Source organism: Tenrec ecaudatus, chromosome 1, assembly GCF_050624435.1.
Source record: "Tenrec ecaudatus isolate mTenEca1 chromosome 1, mTenEca1.hap1, whole genome shotgun sequence".
Classification (NCBI taxonomy): Eukaryota; Metazoa; Chordata; class Mammalia; order Afrosoricida; family Tenrecidae; genus Tenrec; species Tenrec ecaudatus.
The window spans coordinates 44,058,718-44,076,126 of NC_134530.1; the positions used below are offsets into that span (position 1 = coordinate 44,058,718).

A 17,409-nucleotide genomic window follows, 5' to 3' on the forward strand; every position below is an offset into this window, starting at 1 on the left:
GTGCTTTACACAATTGATGTATGGATGGATGGTGATAAGAGTTGTATGAGCCCCTAATAAAACGATTAAAAAATAAATAAATCCACATGGAAATAGCACACCAAGTAGTGTGATCCAAAGATTAATAAATTTCACGATAAAAAAAAAGAACTAGTTAAGATAAAAATGACAGTTTTTACCCAAGGACAGCATTTAGAAGATTAAGAAATTGGAGGAATGGCAACAAGCAGCACAGGCAGAAAGTGGGATAAGCCAGAGTACACTGAGGGGCTTGCAATGGACAAGTTCAAACGAAATGTGTATGAACTGTTCAATGTAAAATTGATTAGTTTCTCTGTAGTGCGTTACTTAAACTCAAATTTAAAAGCTTGTTTTTTAAAAAAAAGGAAACCAGTTTCATATTTTCGTATGTTTAATAAACGTTTCTTTGGTTTTGTTGTTAAAAAAAGTTGTATGAGCCCCTAATAAAACGATTAAAAATTAAAAAAACAACAAAAATGGCCATCTCAGAGAACTGCTAGGTTTAGTGATTTATACTCAGCCTGGCATCTGGAAGAAATTAATGTTAGGGATTTTATATGGGTTGGATTGTGTCCTCAAATATCAGGTACACTTGAGTATAAGTTGACCCGAATAGCCGAGGCACCTAATTTTACAAAAACTTCATTGAAAATGTGCTGAAAAATTCGGCTTATACACGAGTATATAGGTATGCTAGACTCTAACCTCTATTTGGGAACAGGTGACGATTCGAATGAGACCACAGCACTGTGTGGTTGTTAGGGGTCATTGAGTCAACTCTGACCCACAGCGGCCCATGCACAACTGCCTGCTCCTGCGCCATCTTCACAACTGTTCCTCTGCTTGAGGCCATTGTTACAGCCAGTGTCAATCCATTTCATTGAGGGCCTTCCTCTTTTGTGCGGCCCATTTATATTCCAAGCATGATGCCATTCTCCAGGGGCTGGTCTCTCCTGACAACACATCCAAAGTATGTGAGACAAAGTCTTAATCAAGTTTTCTCAGGGTTCAAAAATAGAAAACCTTAAATTAAAATCCTAGGTTTAAAATTCTTAAAATATAGCAGTTAATAAAGCTTCACAAGAGGCTTCAAAATGTTCATGGAAAAATGCCATGTTTTAATTTCATTTTTAGTTTTGTCTTTTAAAATCTTTTTATTGGGGGCTCATACAACTCTTATCATAATCCATGCATACATCAATTGTGTAAAGCACATTTATACATTCATTCTCAAAACATTTGCTCTTAAGTTCCTGGCATCAGCTCATTTCCCCACTCCTTCATAAACTCTTGAAAATTTATAAATTGTCATCTTATTTTACACTGCCCGATGTCTCCCTTTACCATTTCTGTTGTCCGTCCCCCAGGGAGGTTATATGTAGATTCCTGTCGGTTCCCTTTCCACCCCACCCTCCCAGTATCGCCACTCTCACCACTGGTCATGAAGGGATCATCCGCCCAGGATTCTGTTTGCAGTTCCTATCTATACATCATCCGATCTAGCCAGATTTGTAAGAATTTGAATCATGATAGTTGGGGTGTGTGTGTGTGTGTGTGTGAGGAAGCATTTAGGAACTGAAGTTTTGTTACATTGTTGCTACACTGCACCCTGGCTCTTCTCCTGGCGACCCTTCTGTAAGGAGATATCCAGTTGCCTATAGATGGACTTTGGGTCCCCACTCCCCACGAATTTTGTACTTTGATGCCTGATATCTGATCCCTTCAACACCTTGTGATCACACAGGCTGCTGTGCTTCTTCCATGTGAGCGTTGTTGCTTCTGAGCCAGATGGCCACTTGTTGACCTTCAAGCTTTTAAGACCCCAGATGCTCTATCTTTTTTTTTTTTTTTTAGATGCTCTATCTTTTGATAGCCAGGCAACATCAGCTTTCTTCACATTTGCTTGTCTTCAGCGATCCTATCTGGGAGGTGAGCACACAACGAGAGGGCTTTTTGTTTTCTGATGCCTTTGGCATCCTGTGATCACACAGGCTGGTGTGCTTCTTCCATGTGGGCTTTGTTGCTTCTCAGCTAGATGTCCTCTTTCCCCATTGTTTTGAAGCCCTCTCATTATTCAAATGTAAAGTGTGTTGGTCTGAAGGAAAATAATTTCACAGGCTCTTTAAGGAATAAGGCAGCAAACCTACGGCTAACACAATCTGGTAAAAGATGGAAATAAATATAAAAAAGCATGTGGCATATTGTTTTAACTCCTGTTTTCATGTCATTTCCCTGTTAATTATGCCCAACAGACATGATTAAAACACACAGCTGTTTTCTAAAATGTACCCAGGGCTAGGCTTCCTTTAAGCCCTTGTGGGCAGTCAGTCAAGTGCCCTGGTGGTGCTGTGGATTCGGGACTGGCTATGAACCTCGAGGTCAGTAGTTCAGTGGCTCCATGGGAAAAAGATGAAGTTCTCTGCCCTGATCGATTTAGTCGCCAAGTCCTACCTAAGGTCAGAATTGAATGGCTGAAGTAGGTTCTGTTCATTAAGGAGAGGTCTTCACATTACTCTTTAATGTTTGCTTTTTCCCATTTTGTAGGCAAAATGAACTGACAACTTCACTCCCAGAACTTGTGGTCACTCACCACTTGTCCATCAGTTTGTTGACCTGTGGCGGCTTGTGTGTTGCTGTGATGTTGGAGGCTGTCACTGGTATTTCAAATGCCAGTAAGGTCACCTGAAGTGAAGAGGCTTCCGCAGAGCTTCCAGACTAAGAACAGACAAGGGAGGGCTCCCTACTTCAGAGGAAGCAGCCCTGAAAAATCGCATGCATAGCTTTGCAGCATTTTCAAATACTGAAAGCCTAAACAAAGGAAGTTTGTCTTGTAGCGCAGGACACTGTACATCCAGAGTGCTAAAACCACTGGGATTCTCTGATTTGACAGTTGTTTTTTGTAGCAAAGAAGTAAAAATTGTGTTCCTTTTCAAATGCCTTTATTTCAAATAAGGAAAAGTGCATGTTTTTGGATAGCTGGCAATCGTCACTGGAGGAAGACAATGGACTATGCATTTCTTCTCCTTTTAAGGTTCTGACATTACTAGCGTATCATTACTAGAGCTGGAAGGGGCCTTAAATGAACTACGCTAAACGGCACGCAAATGCTTGCTCTCCTGATGTATAAACACAGCCACCAGGTGACCATTCTTATGAGAAAGCGCATAAAACAAAGGAACCAACGGAAATATCCAACTTTTGATTTAGAAAAGAGAATTATAAAAATATCCATGATAGGAATTATCACTTTCCAAACAGCACACAGAATTAGAATTCCTTTCTTGAATTAGGTCTCTAGGGTTTATCTCTTCATCTCTGCAGTCCTGTAATTTGTTCTTAATTCAAGAACACAGTGGAACATTGAGGCCAAGAGGAAGTTGGGCTCTGTGCCCTTGACTATAATCCTTAATAAGATGCAAACTTGTTATTTTTCAAACCTTTGATTAAATAATCAACATTCAACATATCTAGAAACATTACTTGCTAGCAACACACGAATTCAAAAGCAAGGAACCAGAGCTTATTTTATTCAGAGCTTGTTATTTTAAAAGGAAAATACAACTATTGGGAGGCAAAGAAAAGTTTCAAGTGGGGCAACACTTAGCTACTTTTGAGGGCAAAGTAGTAACTTTTAAATATAAGCTACAGTTCAGCAACTTTTAAAATTTCATGTTTATTCATTTTTTTCCAAAATATATGTACATTAAAAAAGGATGATTTACAACAGGAAAGATTGCCTTACATGCAACACAACTCCAATGAACCCATGATGGATCACACATGATTGTGGTTTGTAGTTCAAGCCGATCTTCTCAAGTCCGTTTCCCAGCCACAGTGTAGGCTGTAGAAGGGATCCCAGAAGACGATGCAAGTGGAATGAACAGGAAACAAACATTTTCCGCCTCTGGCAGCACTCAAGGAGCCAAGAGATGGCACACCAAAGAAGCTTAAGACAATTAAATTGTCAAGTGTCACAGGGAAGAGGAAATTATAACCAGAAATTATTTCTCTAGAAGAAAGCTAGTGCTATGTAACACAACTTCACAATACCAAAACAAGTACAAGTAAGAAAAGGGTAGGTAGTTGGGCTTCGTTAGCTTTTTTTTTCTCTTTTATTTTTATTATTTCAAAAGGAAGCCACTTGCTTGATATAAAAAATGCAGTGGAAAGGAAGGTGGGGGAAAAAATTCCATAGATGAATCTGGAATCTAGTTTATTTTAGCAAACTGTATTTTTCCACTTAACATCAGCGATCATGTAACTCTCCAATATTTCCTTATAAAAAAAGGCAAAGAGGAAGTGACAATCCATGCTCCAAATATTAAAAAATATACTTGAACATTTGATCAAGAAGATTTTGTTTTAATTTTTGGTAACACAGGCGACATCAGAAATGCAATTCCCTGTATTTCTCTACTTCCCCTTCAGTCACAAGCTGAGTGGTGGAGAGTGTATGCACATTAAGAGAATGGGTGTCTGCTCCTGGCCCAGAGACCACCACCTAAAAACCGGCTGAGTGTGAGAAACAGCTGGCTCCACGCAGCCTGCATCTTCACAATCGACTGTGATCACATCTGGGGCTTATTCCCAATGTGGTCTCTGTTTACAGTTGGAGAGAAGTTAGTGGAGTGGTTTTATAAATAAGATCAAAGTCTAGCTGTGACTGAAGTCACCGGGCAGGAAGCATTCAGATTTTACTTAGAGCTGCGCTGCCTCTTCTTCACTCTAGCACCGGACCAGCATCCGGTTCTTGATGCTTTCTACAAATAAAACAGTCTCTGCAACCGTTCACATCTAACTGGAAGAAAGGGGGGGAGGTAAAAAGCCAACGCTGACCAAAACTAGAAAACGGGGACTGGGGTGGCTAGGGTAGGGGTCAGAAAAAGGACCAGGATGGTCTAGGAAATCCCGAGTGACAGCAGAAATTAAGACGGCTGCAGGGGGCAGGGCTGGGTAGGCACCAAGAACAGCACCCAAAGCTAAAAAGTTGTCTATATTGTTTTATTTATATTTCCTCCCAACAATCTGGGGGAAGAAAATAAACTTATAAACCTCAAGACTAAGAACAAATGCACACTGACCTTAGAAAATAAGATTCTGAATTTAATCATGATACCCTCTTTTCCTATAAAATTTACTTCCTTGCTTTGAAAGGCTTCTTCATGGTGGAGTTGCCCTTGCTGGACAGTTTTGCTTCCTTCCTCACATTGGCTACGGGCTTCTTTGAAGAGCTACTACTTGGTTTCTTGATGACTGAGGGTGTGGGTCTGGCTTTCTTGGCAGGAGTTTTGGCTTTAGGAGGGGCTTTCTTGGGCAGGGGCCTTGCTTTCCCCCTCTGGGCAGCAGGGACTTTAACCGTGGGCTTGGAGCCTCTTTGCTTCATGGATGCTGCCTTCCCCGGGGACTTGGCTGGGGTTTTCTTCTGCAACCTGTAAGAGCCACAGAAAAAAGGCAATGGCTTAGTACAGCAGATTCACTTGTCAGTCAGGAAAATCACGTTTTGCAAAACATGCAAAGGCAAGGGAGAAGTCACCCATATTAAAAAAAGATGAATGTGATTTATTCTTTTCAACTACATTTAGTAAAATTATATAAATATTCAACCAAATTATGGAACTCTACACAATTCTATGATGGTCTTTCAAGGGAAACATGGGACTATTATTCTTTGAATGTCCAGACTAGTTAAGAGAGGTTTGACTAAAGAGTAAATTATACTTCAGAGCTCACCATAACTTCAAAGCCCCGGAATTTTCAAGGAAGAAGACAAGTTCACATGTCGAGCAAAGAACTTAAGATTCTGACTTGTTAAAAATCACTCTTCTATCTTTAGCCTCTCCCATTAGCACCCTTTCTCTCTCTCTCTCACACACACACACATCCCGTTTTTTCACACTTCCATACCTTCTCTTAGGAGGTGGCTCTTCATCCTCAGAGTCTTCATCTTCTTCTGATGAATCATCTTCATCTTCATCTTTAGAATCCTCAGGCTCTTTCTTTGGAAACAGAACTCCTGGGCTATTTAAAAACAAAACAAAACAAAAAACAAACAGGAGGGTAAGGTTGGAAGAAAAAGGGGGAGGTGATCATAATGATCTACATCTAACCCCCTCCCAGGGGGATGGACAACAGAAAAGTGGGTGAAGGGAGACATCGGTCAGTGTGAGGCATGAAAAGCAAACATTTTTTCTTAATTATCAAGGGTTCATGATGGAGGGAGCCTGGGGGAGGGGGGAGAATGAGCTGATACCAAGGGCTCAAGTAGGAAGAAAATGTTTTGAAAATGATGGCAACATATGTACAAATGTGCTTGACACAGTGGATGTATGTAAGGATTGTGATAAGAGCTGTAGGAACAACTGACAAAATGATTTTTAAAAAAGTGAACAGGTGAAAAAAGAGGACCTGATGCAAGGGGCTTAAGTGGAGAGCAAATGCCTTGAGAATGATTGGGGCAGGGAATGTATGGATGTGCTTTATACAATTGATGTATGTATATGTATGGATTGTGGTAAGAGTTGTTTGAGTCCCTAATAAAATGTAAAAGAAGAAAAGAGAAAAAAATGATTAGGGCAAAGACTGTACAGATGTGCTTTATACAATTGATGTATGTATATGTATGAACTGTGAAAAGAATTGTATCAGCCCCAATAAATTGTTAAAAAAAAATTTTAAAAAAAAGATATTTTAATCTCCGGAAAAAAAAAAAAAGTGAACAGGTGAAACAAGCCTCATATGGATATGAAAAATAATGTGAAGATAAAAAAGAAATTCTCTATACATTCTCATCCACTTTGCAAAAGTTAGGATTCGAGTATCATACATAATTTAAGCAATTTTGAACAAGCATCTAACCACACCCTATTCCCTTCCTCTATCTCATAAAATTCATTCAATCGTTTACTAGATGGACAATTACTGATGGCCCCGAAAGTCACGAAGTACAGCGGTCTACAAGGCAGTGAACAGTCTGCAGAGTGCAGCCCTTTTTGCCCTCGTGACACTGGAAAGGGTCTCCAAGTATTATAAGGCCCGAATCTCTTTGAAGTTTTTGAAAAGGGCAGCAAGATGCCCTACATCTTTTTGCTGTCAATGGTAGAATTCTGATTATTATAGTTACAAAGCTTTAAAACCACACATTCTATGTGGCTTTAGAAATTAAAAATCAATGTTTGAAAAATTCAAATAAATTGTATAAGATAGCTATAGCAGCAGTGCACACAGCAGTACTCAATTTCTGTTTGAATGACTAAATGGTGCGGTATGTGTGAGAGTCAGGGTATTCTACACAAATGTTCTTATCTCTACAGGAGGATGAAAGCAGAGTCAGGAGTCTTAGAAAGAACCCATGTTCTTCCTTATTTGGTGCTGGACTACTAAACAAGTTGGAAGGAATCCTCAAAGAATCCGCCTGCCGTAATAATTTACTTGACGAAGAAATCAACATCAAAATGACATAGATCTCAAAGCATTCAATGCTAGATTCCAGAACTGTTGGTTCCAAAGCTCTAGTAAAATTCTAAAACCTCACTGCCATTGAGTGGATTCCAACTCACAGTGACCCTGAAGACCAAAGGCAAACGTCCTGTTTCTGAGGCTGCAAATCTTGAGCCAGCAGAAAGCCTTCGGTTTCTCCCACACAACAGCGGGGTGGTTTGAAGTGGTGACCTTATGGGCAACAGTCCAATTCCTCACCCGCCTGGCTCCCAGCGCTCCTCAGAAACACTCATAGGACAGAGCTTCCCTGTTCTTACATTAAAAAACACTCTGCTGTACTCTTTGCAGTGGTTCTTGTTTTTCCAAAAGTTTGTGGAAAATATTGAAAAACTGACACCAAGGGCTCAAGTAGAAAAAAAAATGTTTTGAAAATGATGATGGCAACATTATGTACAAATGTGCTTAATACAATTGATGTATGTATGGGTTGTGATAAGAGCTGTAAGAGCCCCCAATAAAATGATTTATATATAAAAAAGAAAATAATGAAAAGCTTCCACAAACTTCCTGAAGCCCCTTATCCACACAGTTGCGTACAGTACTAATAAGAATAAAATAAGGTAACTAAAGCCAGTGACCAATACTTGTCATTATGGATGAAATGCTTACCTGGGATAATAAGGAAAACAGAGCTGGAAAGTGCCACTAAATCCTTTCCCAGAGATCTGTTCCATCCATCCATTCTTTTCACATTTCTGCAGAGTTTTCTTCAGCAGATGCACTGAAAAAGGAATTCAGTAAAGTACAAAAATTATTTAGTATTGAGTGATAATCCTTTCCACTGCAATTAGATAGCCATCAATTAAACAATTCATTCTCAACATACATGAAGGAACTTTAAAATGTAGAAAAATTTCATAATTTTTCATGTAATTTTTTGCTATTTGAAGCCCCTTGAATATTTCACATGTGCTGAATGAATACTTTGTGGGTAAATGTATTAGCGTCTTCACTAAACATTTATTAAGTGCTCGATTAAATTTAGAAACCACAGAGTTTCAAATGCTCTCATTTCATGTACGTGGAGATAGGAGACTAAAGTGATGATCAGTGACTTGTCCTAAGGATACACAGACAGGGTTAACTGTCGACTGGAAAGCCAGAATTCACATTCCTTCAACATCTGCTCAGTGCACGACAATTATTAAGGACGATGAATAAAAAGAAAGTCGACTACAACCAATTCATTACTGACCAGCAGTTACACAACAAAACACTACGGTGGCTCCTCGAGGCCTCACCAATCTTAATGCAAAGCCACCATAAAAAGATACTGTGTGGTGACAGTGTTCAAAACCAAGCAGTCAAACCAGTGACAGCAGAAAGGTTAATAAGCCCAATTAGATTCTTCTGTAACACTTGGCCAACAGAGAAAAGTAAAATAGACTCTAAAGGTCAATATGCACAACTAGAGACTAGGAATCTTAAATACAGTAAGAAAACAAAAACATAATCTATCCCTTTACAGTAGGTAACAACCAGAAAGCATTCGTAAAGTCGTTATTTCAAAATATTGTTTAATATATACTAATCTGCATTTTGCCACTTAATTCCTAAATTCCTCACATTCTAAGCAAGTTACATAATCTCACCACTTTATCTGTGATAATGTTTATAAGATTAGGTTTTAATCCAAATCACCTCCTTTTTGAATGTTTTTATCGGATTTAAGTCAATAAGAAACAATCTAAGTAGAAAACATTCTTAAACACTGGCTTGATGTCATGGTGAAATTACATGCTTTTATATCACAAACGTTCAGAAGTATACAGAGGGATAAAATTCTTGAGGTGTTTCAAACCTATGGATCTACTTAATACAAACAAACTTCTGATCTTCAGCAGACACACAAAACACAACCATCTTTGCTTTCCTTTTCGCAAATGGCCAGTCTGTAGAGCTGTTCCCTCTTGACTACCAGTCAGTAATTACTGCTTTAGACACTCACAGTATTGTTTTCACGTTTTACTTTTTTCACAAAAAAAGTCCCCCTTACACATATCCAGAGTCTTACTTTGATAGTTAGAATTGGTCCCCGGGTGGTTCTCCAAGACATACTTCTTCAGTGCGGTGGTGGAGCAGGTCTTCGGCTCATTCATGGCGGCAATGGCAGACAAGATGGCATATTCCATCAGGCTTCCAGCAAGCAGGGGTTTCTCCCCTAATTTCTTCAGCTATTTTCCAAGGAGGAAGAGAAAAGCATCAAGACAACACTCTCCCAAAGCAGGTCAAGGCAAGACTCCTCTGCACCAGGTGGGTTGGAGTTCCTGCATCAGCACAGACACGTTTTACAATGAATTGTCAGGTTAGGGCTTTCCCTTCCCATTCACCAGGTATTCAACCAAACCAAGGAGTTCCAACCCGCTGATGAATAGTTTCTTTTTCCATTCAGCCCCCTCCTTCCAAACTAAAACAGAAATGGCGAACTTTACCCAAAGATACTAACAGAACTACTCTAATAAAGAAGCTAACCTGTTATGCTCCCAGTAAATTAAGGTAACATTGAGAATACTCTTTAAGTCTGAAAAGTAAAGTAATTATAAAAACAAGCCTTTAACCCATTTAAACAGTTGTAGGTAAAAGTTAAAAAAAAAAAAAAGGTAAAGGGGACATATCACATTCTGTTTTCTAACTATTATTTCTTTCTGAGGTTGAGTTTTCTTCATAGAATTTATCAAAAAATCATTTTTAGAACAGATACCAGCTGTCTTCTATAATGTCTTAAGACATTTGCAAAAATGATACCTCTGATTAAAATATATTTTTGAAAAGTCATTTTCCACAAAATTGTTATTGATATTGATAATAGAATTGGTTCACTGTAGTTGTTTTTACATAGAGGCCCTGGAATCAAAGAAGTTGAGAAACACTACAACCAAGCCTTCTAACCTGAAATGTCCCTGAAGCACCTTTGCCAGTTATTTGTTCTAACTGGCCTCTCTCTACTGCCCTCTGTAGAGCATTCTTCAACAGCTGAGGCCTGCAGGGGGAGAAGAAAAGGGCAGAGATAATTACTGAAAAGAAATTGAATAAACAGATCTAGGGTTAGTCCCAAATGTAAAGTTCTGATTCCTTTTATACATAATACTTTGTTAAAGTAAACAATAAAGTAGTAAGCATTGCTAGCATTCTAAAACAAATGCATTTCTTCCTCCTAAGCTGATACTACCTGCAGTTAATATGATTGGGAACTACTTTCCAGATTGCCATAGCATTCTAAAATCCTATCAACTAATCCCATCACCGGTCTGTCAGTTTGTCATACTGTGGTGCAGTCTGAGTTGCAGTGAGGTTGGAAGCTATGTCACTTGTATTTCAAATGCCACCAGTCACCCAAAGTGAACAGGTTTTAGGGGAGCTTCCAGATTAAAACAATGAAGGACTAGGCTCCCCAGTTTGAAGAAAGGAGCTATTGAAAGCCTTTTGCATAGCTTGGAACCACTGTTAGAATCTGAAAGCAGCACACTGTCAGAGACAGTGCCAGAGGATGGGCCCCACGGGTCCCCAGGGCACTTGAACTATGACCGAGGAGCAGCTGATTGCTTGAGGCAACCATGGTGATGTGAATCAGGAAAAGCCTGTGGGAGTGAAACATTCAGGATCTTCATTTGCTGGTACAGCATGACTCAAGGTGTAAAGAGAAATAGCTGCAAAAAATCTATTAATGATAGGAATGTGGAAAGTATGAATCCAGGAAAATTGGAAGTTGTCAAAAATGAAATGGAGTGCATAAAGATTAGTGGGCTAAAGTGTACTAGCACTGGCTGTTTCAAATCAGAAAAACATTATGATTTACTGTGCAGGGAACATTCACTGTCAGAAAGGATCTTGGTGACTCCATCATGAAGCGCAATGTTGTTTGTGATAGAATTGTATCTATCCACCTCCAGGGAAATCCAATCAATGTAACTAGTATTCAAATTCCTGCACCAACTACAAAAGCTAGTGAGGAAGAAGTTTAAGAATTCTACCAACAAGTCCAGTCTGAAATGGATCAAACAAGCAATCAAGATGCACTGATGATTATTGGGTGCTTGGAATGAAAAGTAGGAAACAGAGAAAGGAACAGTAATTGGAAAATAAGGACTTGGGGGGTGCTCAGAAAAAAAAAAGGACTTGGTGACAGAAACGAAGCTGGATTTTGCAAGATCAATGATTTGTTTATAGCAAATTACATTTTCAACAACACAAAAAGCAACTATATGATGCTTTACTAAAGATGGAATACACAGAAATTAAATTGGTAACTACATCTGTGGGAAGACACAATGGAGCAACAGCTAAAACCAGACCAGGCTGACTGTAAGTTATGTAAGTTCAGGATAAAGCTAAAGAAAATTACAACAAGTACATGAGAGCCAAAATATGAATATGACCATGAGTCTATCCCACCTGAATTTCGAGAACCTATTAGGGACAGATTTGTTTCACAGAACACTAACGACAGAAGACTTAAAAAGCTGTGGAAGGAGATCAAGACTGATGAACGCACAAACAAAGCAAAAGGTCGGCTCTTTCCCATGGCAATGCAGAGGTTTCAGCTGAACATCTCCTTCCCAGTCACTGACTGCCAGAAACTCACTGAAGTGGATGATGAATGAAAAGTTTGCACCCTTTAGGAGAAGGGGATGGCCACAGAAGTTGCTGCTGAGGCATTGGGTGATGAATGGAAGGGGTATGCTGTCCACATCAGTGGTGGGAATGACAAGCAAGGTTTTCCCATCAAGCAAGGTGTCTTGACCCACGGCTGCATCTGGCTGCTGCTGAATAAGGGGCACTCCTGTTACAGACCAAGAACTGGAGAGAGGAAGCACAAATGTGTCTGGCCTGCATTGTGGATGCCAATCTGAGCATTCTCAGCTTGGTTATTGTCCAAAAAAAAGGGGGGGAGATAAACATCCTAGGACTGACTAATACAACTGTGCCTCGTTGCCTGGGAGCCCAAAGAGCGAGAAGATATTGCAGACATTCAATCTCTCTAAAGATGACGTCCATCAGTATGCTGTGGGAAAACCTCTATACCAAAGAGGCAAGAAACCCAGGACCAAAGCCCTCGAGATTCAGAGTCTCGTGACTCCACGTATCCGGTAGCACAAGTGCTGGCACATAACCCTGAAGAAACAGCACACCAAGAAAAACAAGAAGGCTGCCGAATATGCCAAGCTTTTGGTCAACAGAATGAAGGAGGCCAAAGAGAAACATCAGGAACAGACTGCCAAGAGACAGAGGCTGTCGCTCTCTGAGAACTTCTGCCTGAGTCCTGTCAAAAGTAAACAGGTTTCTAAGAAAAAAAGCAAGCAAGCAAAAGGTCATTAAAAAGACAGGAAAATGGCGGCGGAAGAGGATGGAGGCTGTGGTGTTCGTCTTTTCCCTTCTCGATTGTTGCGCGCTCATCTTCCTCTCCGTCTACTTCATAATTACTTTGTCTGATTTAGAATGTGATTACATTAATGCTAGATCATGTTGCTCGAAATTAAACAAGTGGGTAATTCCAGAAGTAATTGGCCATACCATTGTCACTGTATTAATGCTAGTTTCACTGCACTGGTTCATCTTTCTCCTCAACTTGCCTGTTGCCACTTGGAATGTATATCGGTTCATTATGGTGCCGAGTGGTAACATGGGAGTGTTTGACCCAACAGAAATACACAATCGAGGGCAGCTGAAGTCACACATGAAAGAAGCCATGATCAAGCTTGGTTTTCACTTGCTGTGCTTCTTCATGTATCTCTATAGCATGATTCTAGCGCTGATCAACGACTGAAGCCGGAGAGCCCAGGTGAAGTCCGCCTACACTACAGTGCACAGTTGAGGAGACCGAGACTACTTCAATCATCTTTAGGAAGTGACCATAGCAGTATATTTTTCCTCTTTGAACAAAAAAAAAAAGACGAAACTATTTTTGCTGTATTTTTACCATATAAAGTATTAAAAAAAAAAAAAAGACAGGAAAAAAAAGAACCGATCAAAATGGTTCTCAGAAGAGATTCTGAAACTAGTGATTAATCGTAAAGTAGCAAATAAAAATGATGAAGTCAAAGATGTGAATAAAATAGTTCAAAGGGCAGCTTGAGAAGAAAAATATTATAATGAAATGTGCAAAGACCTAGAATTAGAAAACCAAAAAAGGAAGAACATGCTCAGCATCTCTGAAACTGAAAGAACCAAAGAAAGAAATTCAAACAATTTTGAAAAAAATCTACGGGCAAATTATTGAACGATGCAGGAAGCATGGAAGCATCAAGAGAAAATGGAAAGAATACAGTCTCTGTGCCAAAAAGAACTAGCAGACAGCCCACAATTTCAGGAGGTAGCATATGAGCAAGAACCAATAGTACTGAAGGAGGATGGTTCAAGTGGCACTGAATGCATTAGCCAAAAACAAGGTCCCAGGAAATGATGGACTACTAATTGAAATGTTTCAGAAAGCTGAAGAAGTCCTGGAAGCACTCACTCCCCTCTATGCTAGGAAATTCAGAGGACCTGGTCAACTGACTCTATTTGTGCTCATTCCAAAGGAAACTGACCTAACTGAATGCTCAAGCTATAGAATGGTATCACTGACATTGCACACAAGTTAAGATTTTGTTTAAGATCATACATCATCAGTGGTGGCAGTACAGTGACAGGAACAGCTAGAAGTTGAGGCCAGATTCAGAAGATGTGGAACATGAACTAGCATAGCTGATGACATGTTTACCTCTGCTTCACTGCCTATCCAAAAGCATTAAGACTGTGTGGACCATAACAAACTGGATGACCTTGAGAAGAACAGGAATGTCAGAACACTTTCTTGTGCTCACGAACTTGTACATCGATCAAGAGGCAGTTGTTTCAACAGAAAAAGGGCATCTGTATGGTTTAAAATCAGGAAAGCTGTGCAACGAGGGTGTATCCTCTGACCAGACTTGCTCAATCTGTAGGCTAGTCCTACAATCTACGGCTGGGTGATACGAAGAACAAGAAACAGGAGGATGATACAATCTTGAAGGCTGAAAGCAAGGACTTTCGAGCATTAACTGAGAAGATCAAAGATTACATGCCTCAGTCTTTCCCCACCATTTTGGAGTTCATGGAAATAGGAAATTTCCTGCTGGAAATAGCACCTCTAAAGTGGCGAATCCATCTGGAAAGATCTGGTCCAAGGCCATTTTTGCAGTGCCGAAGAGAGGCGATGTCACTTCCGAGACTAAGCCTTGGAATTTTCAATAGCTTCATAAGAATGTGGAAGTTGGAAATAAATGAGGAAGACCAAAGAATAATCAATGCATTTGAATTATGGCACTGGTGAAGAATTCTCAAAGTACCATGGACTGTCAGAAAAACAAACAAATCTGTCTTGGAAAAAGTATAGCCAGAATTCTCCTTAGAAGTGGGGACAAGACGACTTGGGCTTAGCACTAGTGATAATTACTAATAAAATTATTTTAAAACAAAGCTGAATGGGACTTACGGACTTGATCTGGACTGGGCTATTTTCTAATATACAATTACTCTCTGATATAAAGTTCTCTATTGCGCGCACACACATACACACACAACATAAAACAAAGTAAAAAATGAATGTCGAACCTAACAGTGTGACAAGAGGAAAGTAAAAGGAAATAGAGGAAAGAAGTAGGAAGCAAAAGACATGGACATCAGAAGGGACCGTTTCCCTGGTAAGGTAGGTAGGTCGGAAGATGAGCAAGCACCTCAACGAGGGGACTGATACAGAGGGCTGCCACAAGGGGCACAAATAGAAAACTGAGGAAAACTGGATGCTTTGTTCCTTTTTGTTATACATAGTCTGCTCTGGGTCACAAGCCAGCTTGATAGTACCTAACAATACAGCTGAATCTCCAGCGTACAAGTGTGCATGACAGAACTGCACTAGTCAGAGAAAGAAGAAAGCAGTATGACTTCACAGCAATGAAGGGAAAGAGTCTTGGGAAAAGGTCTCTGGGTTCATTTGCGCCAGAGACATTCTGTTTCAACATCAGATGGTCATAGGAAATGTTTAAGGTCACATTTGGAGTGCAGTTAGCTATCTGAGTAGACCTATTAAGGACAAGGACACAAAGACGGGACATGTGGTTTCCAGACAACACAAAGTAGAGAATACAGAGAGAGAAAGCGAAATGTTCCCAGTGTGGGGACATCAAACAATGTATTCCAGACTCAGTTGCAGCAGTGGCTACTACCACTGTACGAATATGGAAATATCACCAAATACAATTTAAGCTTTCTGCTCTTGCTTTCCCCTTTCTTTTAACACTCTTTCACTCTTTAATTTGGCACTCTGAATAGCACTAAATGTTTTTCTGAAAATGTGGTTTCTGGGCTAATGCCTCAGTAATTCTAATAGTTTCTTTTAGTCATACAAGGAAATGCTGGCATTAAAACTGTATCAGGGCAAAATACATGCCATCAGGATGTTTTAAGTAGAAATTTTTATAAAAAACTATTAAAATTCTTTCAGAATGTGTTTACATATTGAAGACAATATGCTACTTAAATGTAAAGGTACATGCTACAGAGTCTAACTATCTTATGCTCTCAGCCATAGCTCAACATAAATAAAATTAAGCAGGATTGGGAGGAAAGTAAGTTCAACAATTATCATTCCAACAACCCAGGGTTCAAGTAGAAAGCAAATGTTTTGAGAATGATGATGGCAACAAATGTACAGATGTGCTTGACACAGTGGATGGATGCATGGATTGTGATAAGAGTTTTATGAGACCCCAATAAAATGATTAATTTAAAAAAATATTCCAATAGCTGACCAAAGTAAAAAGTTATCCTATCAAGGTCTTATAAAAAGATGTAGCTTGAGCTTAAAAGGAACTACACATGGAGATACAAAAAATAAAACACAATGAGGCAAACAATTAAGCCTGCCAATCAAGCATCTATTACTAGCTCAGGTAAAACGAATGCCTCCTAAATTATTTTTCTCATTTCTCATGAAAAACGGGTAAGGGAAGAGTAGTTCTTCAAATCCACTAAACAAATGTCTGTGGATTTTAAAATTCCAAGCTGATAGCTCCTACCTGATGTCCACTCTAAGTTTAGGATAATACTGAGAGACATATTTTCTGATGAGACTATAAGAAGCTTCTTTAGGTTCACAAAGGCGAGTAAAGGCCAGTGGGAGGATATCTTCCAATTTTACTTGTGGCTCTGGATCCACTGCAGGTGTCTTCTGAAAGATAATATCAAAAGGTTATCATCATTACAGAATAGAGAGCTTTCTGTTCAAATGTTTTTAAAGATTATCTCAAAGGCTTTACGAATCCATTTAAAATTAAAAATTTTTGAAACTCATTTCCCTGTGCTGAAGACTTATTGCTCAGTTGATTGAAAATTAAAACTATCACTTCTTCACACACATCCAAACATGTGTGCAATGTGTGGAAACTGTTAATTTCCTTGAAATACAAACCTCAGCTTGAAAGAATGAATGGTACATATGAAAGTAAAAAGACAAGGCACACTTTGTTTAAAGTTCTAAATTCACTTTGACTGTAACAACACAAAATAAAAAGGATCAGCAATGTGCAAAAGTTCACTTTGAAATGTTTGAAAGTTTTATGAAAAAAGTGTAAGAATCTTCCGTTGTTAAAAAAGCAAAATATTCATGATTACATCTGCAATAATTAGTATTTCTTTATATTAAGGGAAAAATAATTGGTGGAATTATGTGTCTCAGGAGGACGAATGTTAAGTCATAAGACAAAAAGAAAAACTGTCCTAGATAGTTTACATATGTACGTGCCTGTATTTACACCTCTATCAATGTCCTTTGCTTCCTACTTCTTTCCTCTATTTCCTTTTACTTTCCTCCTGTCACACTGTTAGGTTCGACATTCATTTTTTACTTTGTTTTATTTTGTGTGTGTGTGTGTG

General features: G+C 39.2%; 2 protein-coding genes and 1 pseudogene across 8 annotated transcripts in view; 2 read left to right on the top strand and 1 right to left on the bottom strand.

The window, feature by feature from the left end:
* Positions 1-3,519: 3,519 nt before the first annotated feature.
* HP1BP3 (heterochromatin protein 1 binding protein 3) overlaps positions 3,520-17,409 on the bottom strand; it is a 35,202-nt gene continuing 21,312 nt past the window's right edge. For 6 of the 7 annotated variants that reach the window (XM_075551675.1, XM_075551666.1, XM_075551695.1 and 3 more), the window contains 6 exons: positions 16,554-16,705; positions 10,408-10,498; positions 9,533-9,692; positions 8,128-8,239; positions 5,926-6,039; positions 3,520-5,450 (listed from right to left, as the gene is read on the bottom strand). In XM_075551675.1, coding sequence (XP_075407790.1) covers positions 5,156-5,450; positions 5,926-6,039; positions 8,128-8,239; positions 9,533-9,692; positions 10,408-10,498; positions 16,554-16,705 — 924 coding nt within the window. In that variant the 3' untranslated portion in view covers positions 3,520-5,155. The remainder of the gene's footprint in view (positions 5,451-5,925; positions 6,040-8,127; positions 8,240-9,532; positions 9,693-10,407; positions 10,499-16,553; positions 16,706-17,409) is intronic. The other variant, XM_075551684.1, reaches the window with a different exon arrangement.
* Positions 12,045-12,834, top strand: LOC142428818 (small ribosomal subunit protein eS6-like; annotated as a pseudogene).
* Positions 12,854-13,420, top strand: LOC142450145 (protein cornichon homolog 4). The gene has a single exon (XM_075551737.1). The coding sequence runs from the start codon at positions 12,863-12,865 to the stop codon at positions 13,280-13,282; it is 420 nt and encodes a 139-aa protein (XP_075407852.1). The 5' UTR covers positions 12,854-12,862; the 3' UTR covers positions 13,283-13,420.